The sequence below is a fragment of the Fusarium subglutinans genome (genome assembly GCF_013396075.1).
Source record: "Fusarium subglutinans strain NRRL 66333 chromosome Unknown NRRL66333_c0000008, whole genome shotgun sequence".
Taxonomy (NCBI): Eukaryota; Fungi; Ascomycota; class Sordariomycetes; order Hypocreales; family Nectriaceae; genus Fusarium; species Fusarium subglutinans.
This window is the reverse complement of record NW_023502071.1, coordinates 143,025-162,213: the sequence shown is the minus strand read 5'-3', so window position 1 is coordinate 162,213 and position 19,189 is coordinate 143,025. Positions and strand designations below refer to the sequence as shown.

The 19,189-nt window shown below is 49.7% G+C and overlaps 7 protein-coding genes across 7 annotated transcripts; 4 read left to right on the top strand and 3 right to left on the bottom strand.

Annotated features, from left to right (window-relative positions):
• Positions 1–938: 938 nt before the first annotated feature.
• On the top strand, positions 939–1,315 carry FSUBG_1496 (uncharacterized protein; the record flags this gene model as incomplete). Its single annotated transcript, XM_036679168.1, has 2 exons — positions 939–1,024; positions 1,087–1,315. 2 exons carry the CDS (start codon positions 939–941, stop codon positions 1,313–1,315), a joined length of 315 nt encoding a protein of 104 aa, XP_036542970.1.
• A 1,018-nt stretch (positions 1,316–2,333) lies between these two features.
• FSUBG_1495 (fructose-1 6-bisphosphatase) lies at positions 2,334–3,332 on the top strand (the record flags this gene model as incomplete). Its single annotated transcript, XM_036679167.1, has 1 exon — positions 2,334–3,332. The coding sequence occupies one exon, from the start codon at positions 2,334–2,336 to the stop codon at positions 3,330–3,332; it is 999 nt and encodes a 332-aa protein (XP_036542969.1).
• Positions 3,333–3,434: 102 nt separating this feature from the next.
• Positions 3,435–4,269, bottom strand: FSUBG_1494 (uncharacterized protein; the record flags this gene model as incomplete). Its single annotated transcript, XM_036679166.1, has 2 exons — positions 3,435–4,213; positions 4,266–4,269. The coding sequence occupies 2 exons, from the start codon at positions 4,267–4,269 to the stop codon at positions 3,435–3,437; spliced, it is 783 nt and encodes a 260-aa protein (XP_036542968.1).
• Positions 4,270–5,508: 1,239 nt separating this feature from the next.
• Positions 5,509–6,779, top strand: FSUBG_1493 (pectate lyase; the record flags this gene model as incomplete). Its single annotated transcript, XM_036679165.1, has 3 exons — positions 5,509–5,804; positions 5,853–5,945; positions 5,993–6,779. The coding sequence occupies 3 exons, from the start codon at positions 5,509–5,511 to the stop codon at positions 6,777–6,779; spliced, it is 1,176 nt and encodes a 391-aa protein (XP_036542967.1).
• A 438-nt stretch (positions 6,780–7,217) lies between these two features.
• Positions 7,218–8,270, bottom strand: FSUBG_1492 (CMGC CDK CDC2 kinase; the record flags this gene model as incomplete). Its single annotated transcript, XM_036679164.1, has 3 exons — positions 7,218–7,440; positions 7,491–8,166; positions 8,234–8,270. The coding sequence occupies 3 exons, from the start codon at positions 8,268–8,270 to the stop codon at positions 7,218–7,220; spliced, it is 936 nt and encodes a 311-aa protein (XP_036542966.1).
• A 1,234-nt stretch (positions 8,271–9,504) lies between these two features.
• Positions 9,505–10,410, top strand: FSUBG_1491 (uncharacterized protein; the record flags this gene model as incomplete). Its single annotated transcript, XM_036679163.1, has 2 exons — positions 9,505–9,995; positions 10,059–10,410. The coding sequence occupies 2 exons, from the start codon at positions 9,505–9,507 to the stop codon at positions 10,408–10,410; spliced, it is 843 nt and encodes a 280-aa protein (XP_036542965.1).
• A 332-nt stretch (positions 10,411–10,742) lies between these two features.
• On the bottom strand, positions 10,743–18,845 carry FSUBG_1490 (uncharacterized protein; the record flags this gene model as incomplete). Its single annotated transcript, XM_036679162.1, has 5 exons — positions 10,743–13,675; positions 13,728–15,300; positions 15,355–16,622; positions 17,733–18,098; positions 18,149–18,845. The coding sequence occupies 5 exons, from the start codon at positions 18,843–18,845 to the stop codon at positions 10,743–10,745; spliced, it is 6,837 nt and encodes a 2,278-aa protein (XP_036542964.1).
• Positions 18,846–19,189: the final 344 nt, after the last annotated feature.

Here is a 19,189-nt window from a genome sequence, read left to right as displayed (position 1 = left end):
ATTTATTAATTCTCGTTGTAGTACGTCTGCCGTTTCTCGGGGAGTTATAGAGTTTAAGTTTCAAGAGATTCTGGCGCAGAGAGTGCCTATATTAGCTGAGTTAGAAGACCAGGTTGGCACGACGCCTCAAAGGTCAGACAGTGCTTAGCTCGCATTGTTAATGTAAGTCTTCTGTTCGTCATTAGTGCGGATAGAAAGTCCACTTGACTGCTGCAAACTGGCTATTGACCAGTGTAACAGTATATTTTCGGGGATGACCGGGAAGCATTCGCGAGTCATATGGGCTTACATGTTTGATCAGCAGTCGACGGAAAGGGGGGTCATAAGAAGAAGCAGATCTGACCTTGAAGCTGTTAGAGAACGTTTCGGATGGTTCGGATGATATAGAGACAGCCTATCAGCATATAATCGCGTTGGCTTTGTTGCAAACCAGGGCAAATCTGGTCTGGCTGGTATGGCTGGAGAGCAGATATTCATTCTCGTTTGACGTATTTTCGATCACTCGAATCACGTTTTACCTCGCTTGTGTCAAAATCTGCCAATGGATGTCACACCAGTCAGAATTTGATGAGCTTATCAGCCACGCACTTGTGCCTGTCGTGGCTGCATTAGCCAGCCAAGGTTAAATAGCCAAGGCAATTGATTGCTGACTTGACCGCTCAACCTCGGGACCCTCTTGGAACCGAAAAACACCATTCAAAATAGATTCTGAGGCTGAGTAATCGGTCTCCATCAATCACATCACTCCCCGAGGATGGCTCCGTTGACCCGTTGGCCTCACCCAATTCGATTCGCAAGGTGGGGAGCTACCTATCACCCCCGCTCGGCGCCGTCCACTATATAAATGCTAGCTACCCCTCGATTTTAGCTGCCGAGGCCGTTTCACCGAAACAATTATCACCAGAAACTTCACTCAAATCACTTTTTAACATATCAAAATGGCTCAGGTCCTCGTCGTCTATCCCTCCGGTCCTTCTTTCGACCTGGATTACTATCTCACAAAGCACATGCCTCTCGTCGCATCGTAAGTGGGACCCCGATCTGACATGCCACCAGAATCCAATGCAATTACTAATGCCTCTGCAGCAAATGGGGTTCCTATGGTCTCAAGAACTACAAGGTTCTTACATTCCAGGAGGGCGCGCCCTTCCAGATCCAGGCTACTCTTGAGTGGGAGAGCCTTGAGGTGTTTGAGAAGGCTGCTGCTAGCGAGGCTGCCGCTGCTGTCTTTGGAGATATCAAGAACTTCTATGACGGAAACCCTGTGCTGCTCAAGGGACCTGTTGTAGCCAGCGAGACTGTTGCGTCATCGTAAGAGATTAATGAATATACTATTGTGCAGATCCTTCCATCTGACGATTTGCCAGTGAATCTAAATTGTAGAGTCCACTCTGATGCCGATTGGGATAGATGGTAATCTAACGGACATGGAACTCCGCAACCGCCGAGTATCGAGGAAACCTGTACATGTCGGTAATCTAATGCGATTTCGTGAGACGTTCCGTGGAACCAGGGTATCTTGTCAGAATTGAGCAGTTATTGAATCAAGATTTGTCCAATGTCGATCGATTTGTGACACCTCACCTTCTGTCGTATGCGGTATTGCGGACCCGGTTCCGCATGTGCTCATCGATCATCCCGCTCCGACTCCAATGCTCTTCCCAGGCCTGATTGATCAGGTGATTGAGTTCATGTTTCTGTCTAAAATGAACCTTCGCTTTCATTGACAAGAGAGCTGCAGTGATACGATATTCTGAACAAGATACATGCGGCCCGATAAGACCATGAAGCCGGATTTCCCGGAAACTCGGTGTCGACTGATTCACATCCCGAACTTTCTCCCCAAAATTGCTGATTTGAACCATGTAGACGAGATATGACAGACTTGGATGTGTTGTGGGAACGAGAGCGCTTCAATCTGCCTTCTCCGCAGAGTCTTTTGGGCATCATGAATCAAGAGTTTTATTTGAGTTCACGAAGTCGGTGAGCTAAGCAATACTCTAACTACAAACAAGTGAGAATCATGCTCCTTGTCAACTTTCCTAAGAAAAAAACGCAACTTCATTCATCCTTTTGCCTCAGACATTCGATGTTGAGATAAAGGCAGAATGGCTCAGCCTAGACGCCATGGCCATGATGTGATGTCAAGATCCAGAAGCATCCCTTATCGCCCGCTATCAACACTAATCGGGCCGTCGATAACGACTGTTTAAACTATTTCTGGTTAAGCTCGACAATGACAGCAGCTCAATTGCGTCAATTTTCAGTGACGCAACCTCAAATTCGAGATCGACATTTTGAACTTGACGTTTTCAACATCACATCCACCAAAAATGTCTTCAACAAAAGCACCCGAGCTCGAGCTTGCGCCATTCCTCAAATCAGCGCTACCCCAAGAAAACAGAGCTTCATTGCGCGACTCGGTCATTCCTCAGCTTCTCAGCGCTATCGCAGATATTGGCAAAGGGTTGAGAGGATCATATGATGTTTCCATCGTCGGCACAGAGAATGCCTTTGGCGATGAGCAGCTGAACGTCGATGTTCTGGCCGAGAACATTATTCGTGACAGTATTGCCAAGTCATCGGCTATCAAAACTGCCAGCAGTGAAGAGGACCCTGTCGAGAAACCAGCGCGTGCAGGAGAGACAACGGAAGCTGATGCCAGTGTTGAGCAATACACCGTCGCGTTTGATCCTCTTGATGGAAGCTCTATCATCGGCCCAAACTGGTCCGTGGGTGCCATTATCGGTATTTGGGATGGAGTGACAGCAGTTGGCCAACCTACAGAGAAACAAATTGCTTCTGTTCTTGGAGTATTCGGTCCACGAACCCTCGCTATCGTCGCCCTTCGCGTCCCAGGATCGAAGCCCATATGCTTCGAAGTCAGCCTCAACGACACCCAAAAGTTTGTTGTCGCTCGCCCCGAGCTTCGTCTCGCTGAGCCTCCTTTCAAGACACGCTACTTTGCCCCCGCCAACCTACGAGCCGCTGCCGATAACGAGAAGTACATGAATCTCGTGACAAATTTCATTACAGACAAGTACACGCTACGGTACTCGGGAGGTCTCATTCCCGATATTTATCACGCGTTGGTCAAAGGTCACGGCGTGTACATCTCACCAGTGACTGCTGCCAGTAAGGCTAAGCTGCGAAGACTCTATGAGCTGCTCCCTGTAGCGCTCGTTGTTGAGTGTGCGGGCGGACAGGCTATTGACCCTGAGACGGGCGCAAGAGTATTCGATACTATATTGAAGGGATGTGATGATAGAGCTGGATTGGTCTGTGGAACTTCGGACGAGGTTGAGAAGGTGAAAAGGGCACTGTTGGAATAGGTTACAAATTAGGAAGCATAAAAGTTCGGTTCATTTGTGAACATCGGATATGAGATCAACAGACAGTACTCCTCAATTTCTTGCGCGCCATATTCCAATCACTCAAGCTTCTCCATTCGAAGCCTTTGCAATATCCGGAAAGTTTGAGCTCGTGACCTTGACACCATCTCCTTGTGCCAAAGGCTGCCAAATAGCATAGTAAATGCTCGTTCTGTCCAGCAGGACTTCTACCTCGAACGCATTAGGAAATACATCCGCGACGGAACCTTCACGCGCAATATCCTCGACTTCTTCATACATCGAATCGTGGTCACCATCTTCAGGCTTAGGGAACGACATGTGAACCGCGACCATCTTATCCTCTGGCCGGTGCAAGAGCCAAAAGGAGCCTGCTCCTCTTCTCTCGGCTGCATCTTTGAGGACAGGATACAGCTGCTTCAAGATGGCTTCAACACCGACATGGTGGTAAGTCCAACGCTGGAAACGGCCGATTCCATGGTCTTCAACTGGGGTGAAGTTGTGAGCACCGATGACATTCCAAACAAAAGAGTCGACATGCTTGAACAAAGGCTGTTTCCAATAGGTCGTCTTTGGCTCGCCCACTTCGAACTCGTTTGTGGTCCAGTCCTCGTAGCCTTTTGCATTTTCGAGCGTGTCGAAGAGATAGCACCCTCCCGTAAGCATATCACCGTTGATAGGATGATACTTCGTAGGAAGGTACTTGATGTACATGCCTGGGCGCTTTCCCATAACTTGAGCACCGCCATATTGACCCTGCCACATATCTTCAAGTCCGATACGGGGAGCGATCTTGATTTCGGCCGTGAAGGCCCCTTTGGCGTCGATCTTGCCGACGCCATAACTGAGGGTTTGGTTATTGGCTGTGGTTGGGCATGTCAGACGTGACATCAGATGAGGGGTATCTCAACTCACCCATTTCGTCTGCAAATTGTCTGTATCTCCAAGCTATATTCACTCTTGACTCAAAGTGAACTTTGGAGAAAAGGATGTTCTGGAACCGTCGTTCTTATACTTCTCTTTAGTTTTGGCACTATTCCCAAGTGCTTAGTAGCATGGATGAAGTTTGGTAATGATGACGCTGCAGGCTCACGAGGCAGAAGCCAATCACGGTCTGGGCCAGTCGATTCTTACTAAGACTGTACGCCTCCAGCCTCAAAGTATTGGTTGCCGTCTGAACACGGAGGCTTCAGTCCAGAATCCAACGTCAGCTACAATAACCGCAACGCCAATTACAAGCGCCATAGGGTCTCTTGTATCTTTGGGACCTCGTCAGGAATATGGCATACTTGCCTTATATTCAAATTTCCGGTTGTTTGCATTTGGAATGAAGGGTAACCCCAAGTGGAGTGTTCTTGCTATTAAATCGAATCCTAAGACTATAGATGCGACTGTTAAGCTTATCTTCATACCATCAAGTCTTCGATCGCTTGTTATTTGGTCATCCCTGAAAGAGAAACTATAGACTTAGGGCAAGACTGTCGGACTGTGAGCTTGGAGCAATCACCGAGCGACGGGGTTACGGGTATAGAGACAAGCTTTCAAAGTCCATGGAAGCCTCTTATAGAAACCTGAATAGTGTGGGTGCAGATAACAACGAGTAGGCGTCACGTTAGCGGTTCGAATGCTCCCAAAACTAACAAGGGGTTGGACTATCCCTGACAAGTTGACATACCCTACTCGCCTCCTCAGAGAGGAGAATCAACTAGGAATGGCTTATACTCACAACAAACTGTCGGTCAAGGTAGCTTTACGAATATACGAGTATAGAGAGTCGAGCGATTGGACAGAGGAATATCCTGAACATATGATCATAACGCTTCGGACTATTTTCCCCCGAATCATCAGTTTACTAACTTCATCGAGGAGCAAATGGACAACATTGGATCCCCGAACTTCCAAGATGCCCCCAAATACTTCCTTTGAAACATCTCCGAATGATGTCCACCAGTGAAACAGCGATCTTCTGAAAGGGGTGATATCGTCTCATTGGTGGAAATACCCCTCATCCTCAACCTCGTCGTCCCCTTCGGAGTGGACCAATCCGTACGTCCCATCTAGGAAATTAAGCATAGTGCACTTCTTATACATAAGTCAATAGAAAAATCCATCGAAATGAAGAATTGTCACAGCATTCTGGTCATTGGATCTCGCAGATATGGTTGTTATTAAGCTTACCCCCGCAATTGTCCTAGCTTTCCTGGCTGGTGCCAACGCTAAGGATATCTTTGTGTCTCCTACTGGTACTGGCTCTGGTACTCTTGCTGCGCCATATGGATCGATCCAATCTGCCATCGATGCTGCCAAGGCTGGTGACTTTATCTACTTGAGGAAGGGTACTTATGCTCCCTCAAAGAACATTCAGGTCAAGACCAGCGGCGCCAAGGGGAGTCCCATTACTGTGAGGCCTTATCAGAATGAGAAGGTTATCATCGATGGAGAGAATATGCCAGGGTGAGTGACAACTTCAGTATATCCTATGGCGAGACTAACATGATACAGTACACCAAAGGCTGTTGGTGAGTCACTTCCCAATGCCGAGCGTGGCGTCTTCCATATTCAGAATGCTGAATGGTGGTCCTTCTATAATCTCGAGTAAGTTCAACCCTAGCCAGGAATATTCCGAAACTCACATCTCACAGAATCATCAACGGTCCATATGGCATCTACGCCAGAGATGCCTCCAACAACTACTACGAAGGTCTCTCCACCCATGACAACTATGAGACCGGCTTCCAGCTTGAAGGCGCTTCCTCTAACAACCAAGTTATAAATCTCGACTCCTACCGTAACCGTGACCCTCGCAAGAACGGTGAGAGTGCCGACGGTTTTGCTTGTAAGGAGGGTTCGGGTGAAGGCAACGTCCTCCGCAATGCCCGACTCTGGGAAAATGTCGACGATGGTCTGGACCTGTACATGTTTGACTCACCAGTCACGCTCGACGAAGTATACTCGTGGGGTAACGGTTTCAACCGCTGGGTTTTTACGCCCTTCGAAGGTGACGGTAACGGCTTCAAGCTCGGCATCACCAACAACCCTCCTGCGAACCACATTGTCAAGAACTGCATCGCCTTCCAGAACGCCAAGAAGGGCTTCATTGATAACGGAAACCCTGGCTCTCTGACCTTCGACCGTAATACTGCTTGGAAGAACGGTGATAACGGGTTCAACCTTCGCAGCTCTTCGTCCAAGGTCACTAAGAACGTTGCTGCCAGCAACACGGGTGATCAGGTCAGCTTGAACAGCAAGGTTTCTGCCTCTGGTAACTCGTGGGACAGCAAAGACACCTGGAATGATGCTTCTTTCAAGAGCACAGATGCATCCACACTCAAGGGTGCTCGTGGAACTGATGGGCGTGTAAAGGCTAGTGATTTCTTGATTCCTGCTTCTGGGGCTGCTATTGGTGCTACTACCAAGGCCAAGGTCTGAGGAGTGACCTCGAAAGTTTGTACATAATTCTTAGCATACTTGTATTCAGTATTACCCTTCTTCGTGTCTCCTCGCCTGAGTTCAGTTCGTTGAGGAAATAAAAGTGACGCCTTAAATGTTAGTTGACCACGCCTGAGTTAGGACAGTATGAAGCGAAGAACAGCACCGCAAAGTCAAGTACAGTTTACAATTTTGACCTCCGATACTTATGCCATCTATGATCCACGATTGCCTCCTTCGTATAATCCTCATTAGGTTCATCCTGTTTTCTTACTCATACCCTCCATGATATCGTTGTCATGCGTTTCCGTGTTCGTATTCTACAATGTCCCGTCCATAATCTGCTCTCACTTCAAGATTCAGTGCAAGAGAGGATCAGTTTCGGCCCCTGAGGTAGCAAAATGTCAGCGATGTACCCGTCGAACCCGGTATCACTACTCACAGAATCTCATCAAAGTAAGGGTGGTTCAGGGCCGCCTTGGCAGAAATACGAGTTACAGGATCGCAGATGAGCATGTAGTCAAGTAGCTCTAGACCAGCCTCATCCAGGTTCGGGCAAAGAGGAGTAGAGAAATCTCGTTGCCACTTGGGAAAAGAGGGCTTGAAATCTGGGTAAGTGGTGACACCAGGCCAGGCGTCTTCGTCGGGGGTTCCGAGGGTTCTGCCAAGATTAGTACTCGACCTCGAGGATCTAGGTCGGGGCTGACTCACCGGAAGATCTTGAAGATCTCGTCGATCTCTGAATCACCAGGGAAAAGGGGCTTTTTGGAGCACATCTCGGCAAAGATGGTACCGACAGACCACATATCAACACCAGTCGAATACTGCCGTCCACCAAGCAAGACCTCGGGGGCGCGATACCACAGCGTGACAACCTCATGGGTATAACTTCTCAAAGGAACACCAAATGCTCTCGCCAAGCCAAAATCAGCCAGTTTGAGGTTTCCATCCTTATCAATGAGCAAGTTCTGCGGCTTCAAGTCGCGATGCAATATGCGACGCGAGTGACAATATTTGATGCCCTGGACGAGATCCAGCATAAACTTCTGCACCACCTTCTCATCCATTCCCAGGTTTCGCACGGTAGTGGCCGTTCCAGTAGGGAGAGGCTTTCCACGGCCGCCGTCTGTGATGGGGAGCGAGTCCATGTACTTTTTAAGATCAAGGTCGAGGAATTCCATGACGAGGTAGAGCTTGTGGCCGTCGGCGTGAACAATATTCAGGAGGCTGACGACATTTGGGTGGTTAAGTTCTCTCAGGACGGAAATCTCGCGGATGGCGGTGCTGGGCACGCCTTCGTCTTCGGTCTCGAGACGGATCTTTTTGAGAGCGACGATGCGGCCATTGTGGCTGAGATCACGGGCTTTGTAGACAACACCATAAGTACCTGAGAGTAGTCAGTAAATGAGTACCTTGTGTATTAGTCATGTCATGCATGGCAGGGATGTTCAGACCTTCTCCGACTTTTTCTATTCTCTGATAGTTATCCATGTTGGGTTTTGGTGGGGTCTGTTGAGATGAGGGGATGAGATGAGGCTTTGGATAGTGGGAATAGAGTTTGTCGCGGTGGGTTTATGTTGTAGGCGATAAAGTGCGCGTTGATCTATGAGATTAGTCGTTTTGTTCTCGTCATGCGATGTCGCTGTTCCCTTGTCTGGCCTCTTCTGTTTGTTTTGTGTCTCTCGTCAATTGAAAATTCGATGCATTGACGGATCATTTTCCTCCCGACGCGTCGTTGGCTCTGTTTTTTTTGTTGCGGGGACAACTAACGCAACGCGTCTTGTGTTTGTCTCCGCACCAACTCAACTCAACTCACTCACTGTGAATCACTCACTCACTGTTGATGGATCGTTTGACTGTTCGTTCTGGTGTTTTCATTCAACTATTTCTATTTTTATCTCATTACAGTCACTGCTGTTCAATCTGTCCTTTGTGCGCATTTTTGACTGTTCATGTTCCCACTTGACCGATCGATCGATGTAAGGGCCAAAGCCCTTGCCCTCACTGCTGACTTCCATTGTTCATCCCTGGAGTGGCGATGAGTGAAATCTCATCCATCAAAGCAAAGGAGATGAGATGAACGACGCAACCGATCGACGTCGCAGTAAGGAAATATAAGTGAATCATCAACCATGTAACCAGTCTGACAGCTGGTCCTTTGAACAGTGTCAAAAATGAATGGCCTCATAAGGCTTGCGCGTGATCCAACCTCAAAGAATCCGAGGTCAACAAACTGGACCTGAGCGACTAGTTAAGAGGTGCATCTGGCGGTTTGAGATCATGGCACGACCCTGAAATGACTTGACTCTGTGAAGGAGGCGGCCCTAATTTATTCAGGCTACCTACCTACCTAAACCTTTTATTCACTTGGATTAAGGTCCTGGGTTTTCTTTCCTCCCTTAGACTAGGCGGTCTGTCTGTCTGGGTTATCACTGTTAGTGCATATTTAGCGCTGTGTTGGCTTCCACGACAGCGACTCAACCCCTGTAACGTAGTTCAGCTCTCATCACAGCCCACCAAACTATTGCCTGTAGTGAACGCCAAAGCCAATATCTCATTTGTGGCGCACAAATCAACGATTTTAGCATCAGGGGAGAATAACCGTAAATTTAAGTTATGAGGGACTCAATCCCTCGTTACCTTGTCTCTAAACATTTCTAGTCTATTGCTGTCGATCTCTCATTTTTGTGCTTACTTTGCACTGTCCTTTCGCTACAATTTTATCATGGCTCGTCAATTGGTTGCAGTTCTGGCTGCTGCTCTTGCTTTTAGCGGTGTTAGCGCTGGACCTTGCAAGCCTGTTTCTTCACTCTCCCTGTCCTCTACAGCTATTTTCGAGACGACTACGACTGCGACTTCTCACGAGACTTTATCGTCAACAATCACTGCCGACGTGACCGAGACCACAGTCACCGGCGCTGCCACTGGTACTACTGCTACCACGGATGCTATCGACACTACCATCACCGAGAGCGCTACGGACACCGCGACGACCGCCGGGTCTCTGACCACTTTCTTGACTACTACTACCGCCGAACAATCTCCTGAGCAATCTACGACCACCACTGCTGGTCCCGTTGGGCCAGGTCCTTGTCTTGAAGAGCAGATTCTTTACAACCCCGGCTTCGATGATAGCAACAGCAATGCTTGGCCATGGGACTTGAGTAGCGGTGTCGCCCTCGATACAGTGCAACCGCGTTCCCCCTCCAACCTCCTGTAAGCGACCTTTTTCCACTGCCACGTTTCGTCTATAAACTATACTAACAGCGCATGAACCAGTGTGAGCCACATCACTTCCGACAGCCCATCCACCACGTTCTCTCAAGCTCTCCCCGCATTGGGAGACAACGAATACGAGTTGGTATACTACATCGCCATGGGCAATAATGGGTACGATACCTTTGACTTCCGCTGCTATGCCACCACCTACGTCAATGGGAAAAAGATAGGCGATAGCAGTGACTTTGATGCAAATGGCCCCTACACGTATCAGCGAGCGAACGGGGTCTTCACGCCGCAGAACCCCGGTGATGCTGGGGAACTGCGTTTCGAGATCCAGTGCGAAGGTGGATTCCGGTATGCTTACATGCGTGTAGATGATGTCAGTCTCACTCGTCGTTGCGGTGCGTGATTGAGACTGCGAGGGACTAAACGCTCCTTTGATTAATGCCTACCGAGACATTTGATAAGTTTGGCATCTTGTGGCGATGCATGTTTCGCTGAGCTTGATGGCGTTTAGCTGGCTTTGAGCTGAGCAGATAATCTTCCATGTGTAAATATTTAGATCATATATCCAATACATCAGTCAGTCTTATGTCTATCCAAATACTATGTGTGGCACAAGAGTGATGATAGCTCTACTCTTGTGCATCCTCCCGTCTGACACCAAAATGCATCAACACTTAACGCCTCATTAAATTCAATTACACCTCGATAATCTTTCCCTATTTTTTTACTCCCAGATCAAATATTGAGATTTGCAGTGCCGTCCCGAAAAACGTACTGCTGTTGCCGCTGTACTGGGCGTGGGGTAGGGTCTGGCCCCTCAGGATGAAGCTTCTTCACCCTCTGCCAGTGATGCAAGAGATGCTTCTCAAAATAGTTCTTACGGTCATAGACATAAGGCACCCGTTCAGGGCCATTGCAGAACAGGCATTCGAGGCCGCCCTTGTGGTTTCGTAGACCTGCCAGTCCTTGGCGTAGAGAACGAAGGCGTTCCCATTCAGAGATAAACTCTACAAGCTCAAATGGCATTGAGTCACCCCAGTCGGGTGGGTCTTGAGGTAGGTTCAGATCAACTTGGACCCATGGGTGAAACTTATTGGCTGGTTCTGGTTGCTGAGTGTTTCCCGGCGGCTCTGAGTTTAGCTTATCACGCTTGTCTCGCTTATCACGGGACGAACTAGACCCGGCCTCAGCTTGTTGATTGGAAGATGTTGACGCGGATGGCTGTGATGCCGGAGGTGCTGAAGACTCTGGTGGGGGAGGTAGGGCCCGTTGTTCATGAGAGCTTGCTGCTTGTTGTGTCGCTGAGGGCCCATGTCCAGCAGCTGGTTCAGCTTGGTGACGTGGCGCTGTGTGATACGCTGCTGCGGGTGCTGGTTGTTGGGGTGGTGCTTGAGAGAATCCCGGTGGCGAGCTAGCACCTGCTTGCCCGGGTCGAGGAAGCTGATGCGCATGTGCTCCAGCAGAAAATGATTCTTGACGCTGGGGACTGCTAGCAATGGTTGAGTAGGGGTTATAAGAAGACTGGTTTGGTCGTTCTTGTGGCCTGTTACTCGATACTAAGGGCGGCAATACGTTCGGATCTTGTTGGAGTTGTGGATCGACCGGGAGTGGCCGAGGAAGAGGAAGATTCGAAGCCTGGCTTGATGATTGCTGGTTCCAGTGCGGTGAGGCGTAAGATTGAGATGCGTTATGAGTTGATGCTTGGTAGGAAGGCCGCTGTTCGTTTTGTCTGTGGCCAGACGCTGGCCGAGAGTGGCTTGAGGGTGTGGATTGATACTGAGACGAAGAAGGCCGTTCAGCAGATGCCCCCACCTGCTGTGCTTGAACTTGGCTGCTTTGATATGCGGTTGGCCACTCGTGGCTAGTACGGAGAGGCGCCGTCTGCTGCACAGTTTGCTGCGAGAGGACTGTTGGTACACTTGGGAACTGGCCCGCCTGTGGTGGAGGCTGTGTCGGAGTACTGGCATAAGGGCTGGAGAAGGATGGGCGCGATGCATGCGATGACTGGTTGTGGGTTTGGGGAGAAGGAATGGGGGGAGAAGACTGCGGAAGTGGCGGCAGCACCTGGTTACGGTTTTGGTGCGAAGATTCATGCAGATGTCTGTGCATCAGGTGTGAAAGAGTAGGAGTGCGTTGGGTAGATCTCTCAACTGGCTGAGTTTGCACCTGCGTGTCATACTGCTGAGTTGGAGCTGGCTGAGGAGCATCATGATATTGTTGGGCGGGTTGTGGCTGTTGATATTGCACCAGCGGCTGTTGTTGGTAAGCTTGCGGCGACTGGGTATATGACTGCGCTTGCGATTGCTGCGCCTGGTACTGTGTATTCTGATATTGCGATGGGGCCGCCTGTTGAGTCGGATATTGCTGCTGTGCATCAGGTCTTGGATACTGGATCGAGGGTGCAGTGGACACAGGGGAAGCATGCGATTGCTGACTTGGCTGATATTGATTCTGCTGTGACTGTTGGGGATCGCCTGTCTGCTGCAATCGCCCTTGCGTATGCCAGTACTGAGTCGTGGGAGGAGGTTCAGGTATCCGTGGTGTCTGGTCATAACTTGCCCGACGAGATGAGTTTTCTGGGTGGCTGGGTGCAGCATTCGTGTAGTCAGTCAGGAGCTGTTGTTGAGAAGCATGCCCTTGCCGTGGCTGGGGCTGCTGCAGATGTGAGTACTGCTCAGGATGTGGCTGGCGATATGCTTGGCTTATTGGACTCGGCCCTGCGCTGTATGGAGGGCGTGATGAATAGCTATCGATCTCCATGGGGCCCGACAACGACTGGGTCGGCGGGGTCGGGAGTGATCCAGAGCCAAGCTGCCTACCGATATTTCGGTCCGTGTTTGCCATTTGTGCTCGATACTGATCTGGCGGAGACGTGTTTGTCGCAGTTGAGCTGTAAAGTGGTCCACGTGTCCTCTCAGCGTCCCCTTGCACAGGCCTATGTGTCGAATCGTAAGGTCTCCGGTCCCACGACTGTCTAGCTGACGAATTCGACGGTCCATCCCCTCTCAGTGCCGCCAGCGCGATGTCAACCGCCGTCAGTCGATCTGGGTCAGTACGCTGGACTGCTGTCGTTCGTGGTTGGTTAGTGACTAAGTCTTGTGCCAGAGCGGCAGTCAACTGTTGAAGAACTTGAGCTCGGGAAGCCCGTTGCGATAACATGCGCGCAGCAGCGGCATTTTCTTCAGCAGCGCCGTCTGAGTCGTCATCTGAAATGTCAATAACAATGATGGGTTTCTTCTCCTTCTTGACATCTTCACCGGGTAGTGGCCGTGGCGGATTCCTAGTACTTGCAGGCCTTGGCACTGGTGAAGGTACTGGCAAGGGACGGGAAAGATTACTGGGCTGCGGAACAGACTGGTGCCTTGGCGGCGCTGATGGTGCTCTTGGAACTCTCGGAGCTGGGGGCGGAGGTGGAGGCAGAGGGTCAGCATTGGGCTGGGCAGCCTGTTGTTGAACGGGAGTAGCCTGTTGCTGAACGGGAGCAACTTGTTGCTGTGCAGGAGTAGCTTGTTGTGGAACAGGAGCTGCTTGTTGTGGAACAGGAGCTGCTTGTTGCTGGATAGGGGCCGCTTGAGAGTTGTCTTCCAAAGCTGGAGAAGGCTCATCATCCTGAGGCACAAATTCTGTTTGAATTTCGTCGAAGATTGGAGAAGAGACTTCAGGTTCCGCTGGGGCTCATTAGCTGTAAATTCCGAGTTTGCATACGGCGAGTAATCATACCAGTTACAGGCGCCTGAGGCTTAGTCTGAGCAGGCTTGTTTGGGCGATGTTCGGTTGGCTTTGGTGGAGGTGGATTCGATTCCTTCTCAGCTGGCCTCGGCGCTGTTGGCTTTGGTGCCGTCGGCTTTGAGACAGGTTGGCTAGGCTCCTTCTCAGCACGTGTGCCTGACGTTGCCCTTGTTGCCGGAGGTCTCGGATCTGTTGACTTGGGTCTTGTCCGGGCCTGATTGGTTTGATGATTCTCGGCAGGCCTCGGTGCTGATGCAGTCTGTGCAGGTTGATTTGATTCCTTCTCAGCTGGTTTCGACGCTGCCCTTGCTGCTGGCGGCTTTGGGGTAGACTGGCTTGCATTTTTCTCGGCTGGTCTCGCTGTTGCCTGCTTTGCTGCGGATGGCTTCGGAGCAGGCTGGTTTGATTGTTTGTCTACAGGCCTCGCGGCGGTTGGTTTGGGATCTGGAGTAGCCGGTGTCCTCGAGCCCGATGGCCTGTGGGCTGATGCTGCATGCTGACTAGATCCTTTCCCCGCCGGTCTCGTAGGATTGGTTGCTCCTGGCCTTGAGGTCGATGACTTCGACCCTACTGGCTCATGAGAGGGCGGTTTCGATGCAGGCCGACCATTTGAACTTTTCTCATTTGATTTTGAACGGGCCGTCGTTGCTGGCTTCGAGGCTGCGGTCTTGGCAGGTTTTGATTTGTCCGAGCCATAATGGTGGCCTATCATCCTCAGCACCTGAGGCTTCAGTGCTGCTGCCCTATGTGCTGCCATTTGTTCCGGCGTAGGGGTCACTTTCTGAACCTCTGCGACTGGTGCTGGTGGGTCTGCTGCTGGGGCCTGCTTCTTTGAATTTGTCTTGGCTTTGCTGGATCCCGGAGTCTTCTGTTCACTCGACTTGCGTTTCTTCTTCTTGTTCTTCAGTTCTTCTGGTTTCGGTGCTTGTGACTCAGTTCGCTCTTTGTACGGTACTCCCTCGCCATCTTCATCCTCTTGTATAACTCTTCTGGCCGGGTCAGCCTTTAGATATCTCTCAACCTCTTTGATGTGAGGAAGAATATCGTTATTGAGCTTTGGGTTAAATCTCCGCAAGTCCTTTGCGTCGATCCAGTCGATGGCACTCCTGTTAGGAAAGTCTCGACCGTCAAAGTACATGACTGGAAACATGCGCTCGTTGACGAGTGAATTACCAGTCTCGTAAGGTTTAGCCCATGTATATTCCCCGGACACTTTATCATACTGGTAACAAGGTGGAAGGGAGTCAGCTAATCCGCAACTTTCGATAGATCCAGGAATTCCGATCTTGTCGAAACTGCCCATTGGGAGAATGAGGACAGCAAGCCATTCCTTGGTCTTGTCCCAGTACGTCAAATAGACCTTTCCGCATTTCGGGTCAGTGATTCCCTTGAATTCGTCAGCATCTGTCGGGTCGTGATGTCGCTGACTTAGTCGAGTCTGTCGTCGTGTTGACTCTATTGTTGGTGCATCCTTTTGTTTCTCTTTGCTAGTAGAGGGTGCGCGTTCTGACTTTTGGCGTTTGGTTTTGGTCATTGGACTCGAGAAGTTTCCCTTGCGTTTGGTCTAACAAAGTGGGTAAGTAACATATCACACAAAGCTGGAGGTGTATTGGCTTACTCCTCCTGATCTAGTTTGTCGTGGTGATGGCGGGGCTTCTTCGGGTTCGGAGAATTCGGCTTCAGATACCTCATCGTCTTCTTCCGATTCGTCCTCGTCTTCTTCCTCGTCTTCGTCGTCATTCTCGTCGTCATTTTCGTCTTTATCTTCGTCCTTATTTTCGTCCTCATCTTCATCCCCCTCTTCGTCATCACCTTCATCGTCCTCTTCATCATCAGACTCGTCCGCTTGTACCGTAATGGTTTCAGCGGCCGGAGTCGGCGATGGACTGAAGGTATATCTGGCTTGACGAGCAAAAATATTTTGGCGGGCAGCGCTGTCGCGGCTCGATTCCTTTATTCGACTGCGAGGCTTTCGAGTCCTGCTTGCAATAGGCTTATCGTCAACAGATTCTCTCTCGACTGGTTCTGGTTCTGGTTCTGGTTCTGTAGCTTGGTGGTCATCAGGCTCTTCAGTACCGTCCGCGCCAGCTTCCTCGTCGGCGGACACTCTCTCCGCTGGCTCTTCCTCTGCTCGTTCCTCAACAGTTTCCCCTTTGGCGGTTTCTTCCTCCGTAGGTTCCTTGTTGGTAGGTGCCGCCTCGAAAGGTTCGTCTTCTGTTGGGTTTTCTGTAAGCTCTTCTATGGGTTCTTCGTGATGAGGTTCGGTCTCGACAGGTTCTTGCATCACACTGTCCTCCTGGGGTGAGATGTCTTCCGCAGGTTCGTGATCAGCACCGTCTTCCATAGTGTCATCCATCAGGTTATCGTCAAACATGGGTCCATCATCCATCTCATCATTTGCAGAAACAGGGACGATAGATGTCAGTTCAGGAAACGCGGGTTCCACGGGCGCGCTCTCAACTCGATCAGTCCCAAGCCTCGTAGTGTCAGGCGTCATATGAAATTGAGACTGTACGCTGGATGCTCCCATGAGTTGAAAGAGATGGTCGCGGAACGAGTCCATGGTTTGCCGAAGCTTCTCCGCGTGAACTCTTTCATAGTGCTCAATGTTGGTCTTTTGATCGATTTCCAGTTCCTTCTTCTGGCCGGCCAGCTCAATCAGGTTGTCCTGAAGCCGGGATGTTTGGTCCGGCGGCGCCGAATGCAATTCAGACCATATTTGCGCGATGCGATCTTGAAGTGATCTCAGTTTCTCCTCGTAAATCTCAGTTGGCGACTTGATTGACGCGAAAACCGAATCGTAGCGATAGACGGCATCTTTGACATCTCGAAACTGTCGCAGAGGCTCCTGGCCTGCCATTTTGGCTGACTCCTCTGTCGGTCGCGCTATCGCATCAGCATGCTAAGAGTGCGCTGAGTCCTTGGATAGTGGTTGCTGCTTGCGCGCCTATCACTTGATGAGGCTCACAAGGTGTCGTTGAGTGTGCGCAAAGAGAGTGAGATTGTTGTTGTTGATTGATTGATTGTTGCAGTGGAGAGTTGCAAACCGTATCTGCTGCGCTGACGATTGCAGCTCAGGCCAGAAAATTGCAGGTAAGGGGGCTAGTGGCGCTGGGACCTAGTCCTATACGGGGCTAGATATCGGGTTCTCATTGGGCCTGGAGCTCAGCTGTAACAAAATGCATAACTAGCTGGCTCTGAAAGATGGAGCTCCAATCTCGGCAAGTAAAAAGCAAAAACGGTTATTGATGTCTTAGGCAATAGTCTCTAGATAGCGCTCATCGTCAAGCAAAAACGCTCTGAATCAACGGGAAAACACGAAAAGAAGTTGTATCGTACGACAAAAGCTGTGCACCGAAGAGTTCACACGAGACACCTGCAGCCTCATCCCAATTCCACTGCGGAAGATCCCGGCTGCCTTAGTTCACCACCTCTACACCCGATTAGACTAATCGGATTGGGAATAGCGTAACCCCTGAACCGGGGGCAAAACTCGGTTAGTAAGGTAAGCCGCGTTAAATACGATCCCAACAGCCTCGCTTGTCTTTTTTGTTTTCTCATACGTAGTAGTAGTCTCAGATACCCTATAGGAGACACAAGAGCTATTATACTTTGTCTTGATATACTATTTAACAAAGGTAGCTAAGTAGAGAAAACCTCAGGGTTATATGTAATTTGTAATTGTAGATTCTGATATATATACTTATCTATTCCAGCCTGTCTGAAATCTAATTAGCTGATGGTCTTATGGTAGACCCAAAACATGCTGGTTTTCTTCCACTCTGGAGATTAAAAGTCGTGACAGGGTTCCTTTAATAGATATAATGAGCAATATCACTTGCAAAAATCTAGTAAGCCCTGTCTTAGGATTGCACAACTTCAACTAGGCTATGATACACGCTGACCATATGTTTCAACATTGATGAACAATGTATCAAGCGTACTTGACGTTAATACACTTGTGCTACTATGAGCTCACAGATTGAAACAACGCACAAGGACTCCCTTCAAAATCCTTCAACTCAAGACCCTTCGCATGTGCAAGTGTCAAACTGACGCGTGAAAACAAAAACTTGTTCAATGTACAAGGATGATCCGTGGATCTTCCAGGCACGCGCCAAGGCCGCGCCGCAAAGCCAAGAATCATACTACGCGCGTCTTCAACTCTCCATCCATCGAATGGCATCGATGGTCTAACAGGCGTGAGACCTCTTGTTCGCATCTGCTTCATCAACGACCCGAGAAGCATACTGGCGCATGTTTCTGAGCAGCCGGCTTTGCCTTCGAGGAGATCTTGTTGGAGATTGTAGAGATGGCCGAAGAGAGTATTGAGAACGAATTGACGGTTGTCGTCAATTTTATCTGTGGATTATCAGTATCATCGATGAAGGAATGTTTTGGCGCGTCATTACCTAATATTGGCTGGGGTATTGGTAGGTCAACCACGTATTTGCCGTTGTCGTATAACAGCAACATCTTCGTCGCGGTTGTAAATAATGATTCTTGCCTGAAGACCCAAGAAATAAACAACCAGCGCATCGGATCCTGCTTGACAAACTCTTCAGGCGGTCCGAGATAGCTCACCCAAGCAGCGAAAACCAGCTCCATGATCTCGTGACAGCCGTAGTAATCGACAATAATTGCTATATGTGAGAGCGTCTCTACTGATATCCGTTTCGGCACCTCGCGATGGTGACCGTGGATGATATCGAGCAAGATCACGAGTGCCTCAGCATCCCATTCACTAGCTTGCAGCTCATAGAGCCCTTGATCATTTGGCCGAGACTCTTTGAATTGGCTTTCCAGCATCGCCCGGAAAACCGGTGAGACAAGACTCAGATGTCTCGATGAAACTCGGAATTCGACCTGAGTCGACCCTCCCTCTTCTAAATAGCCTCTCGGATAACTCTGGTCATTGTCCAGAGTCATCGGTGAATCGCGTCGGACCTTTGTTGTTTCCATCAACCCCGCCTCATCGGCCCCAAGCCGTTCATACTCCGGCTCCGAGTCCACTTGGATCTCATTTTCCTCTTGTAGATGCGCGTTGGGGTTTTGCAGAATGAGTAGAGTATCAGCACGAGGGTCAAACGTAAACGGCGACGGCTTCATTTTGGATTATGAGGTTGTTTTGCTATGATTTGAAACTGGTAGGTTTTCATTGATTGAGGGGAAGCTGAGGCTTGGTATGCAACCTGGCTGCGTCATCTGATCAAGTTGGAGTAAGTGATGAGCATCCAACATCAGCCGCTAGACCAATCGAGGCGGGATTTGGAGTCGCACAATACCGACCGCCGGCTATAATACCGAAATGCCGCTGGTGCGTGAGAATTTATTATAAAACCTTCAACACTCTTACTTAGACAATGTTTCTATCGGATTCGTCGTTCGCGGCTTGGTCCTTTCGGCCTGAAGCTGGACTAAATAAATGCTTTGGTGCGGACAAGGCCTCGGGC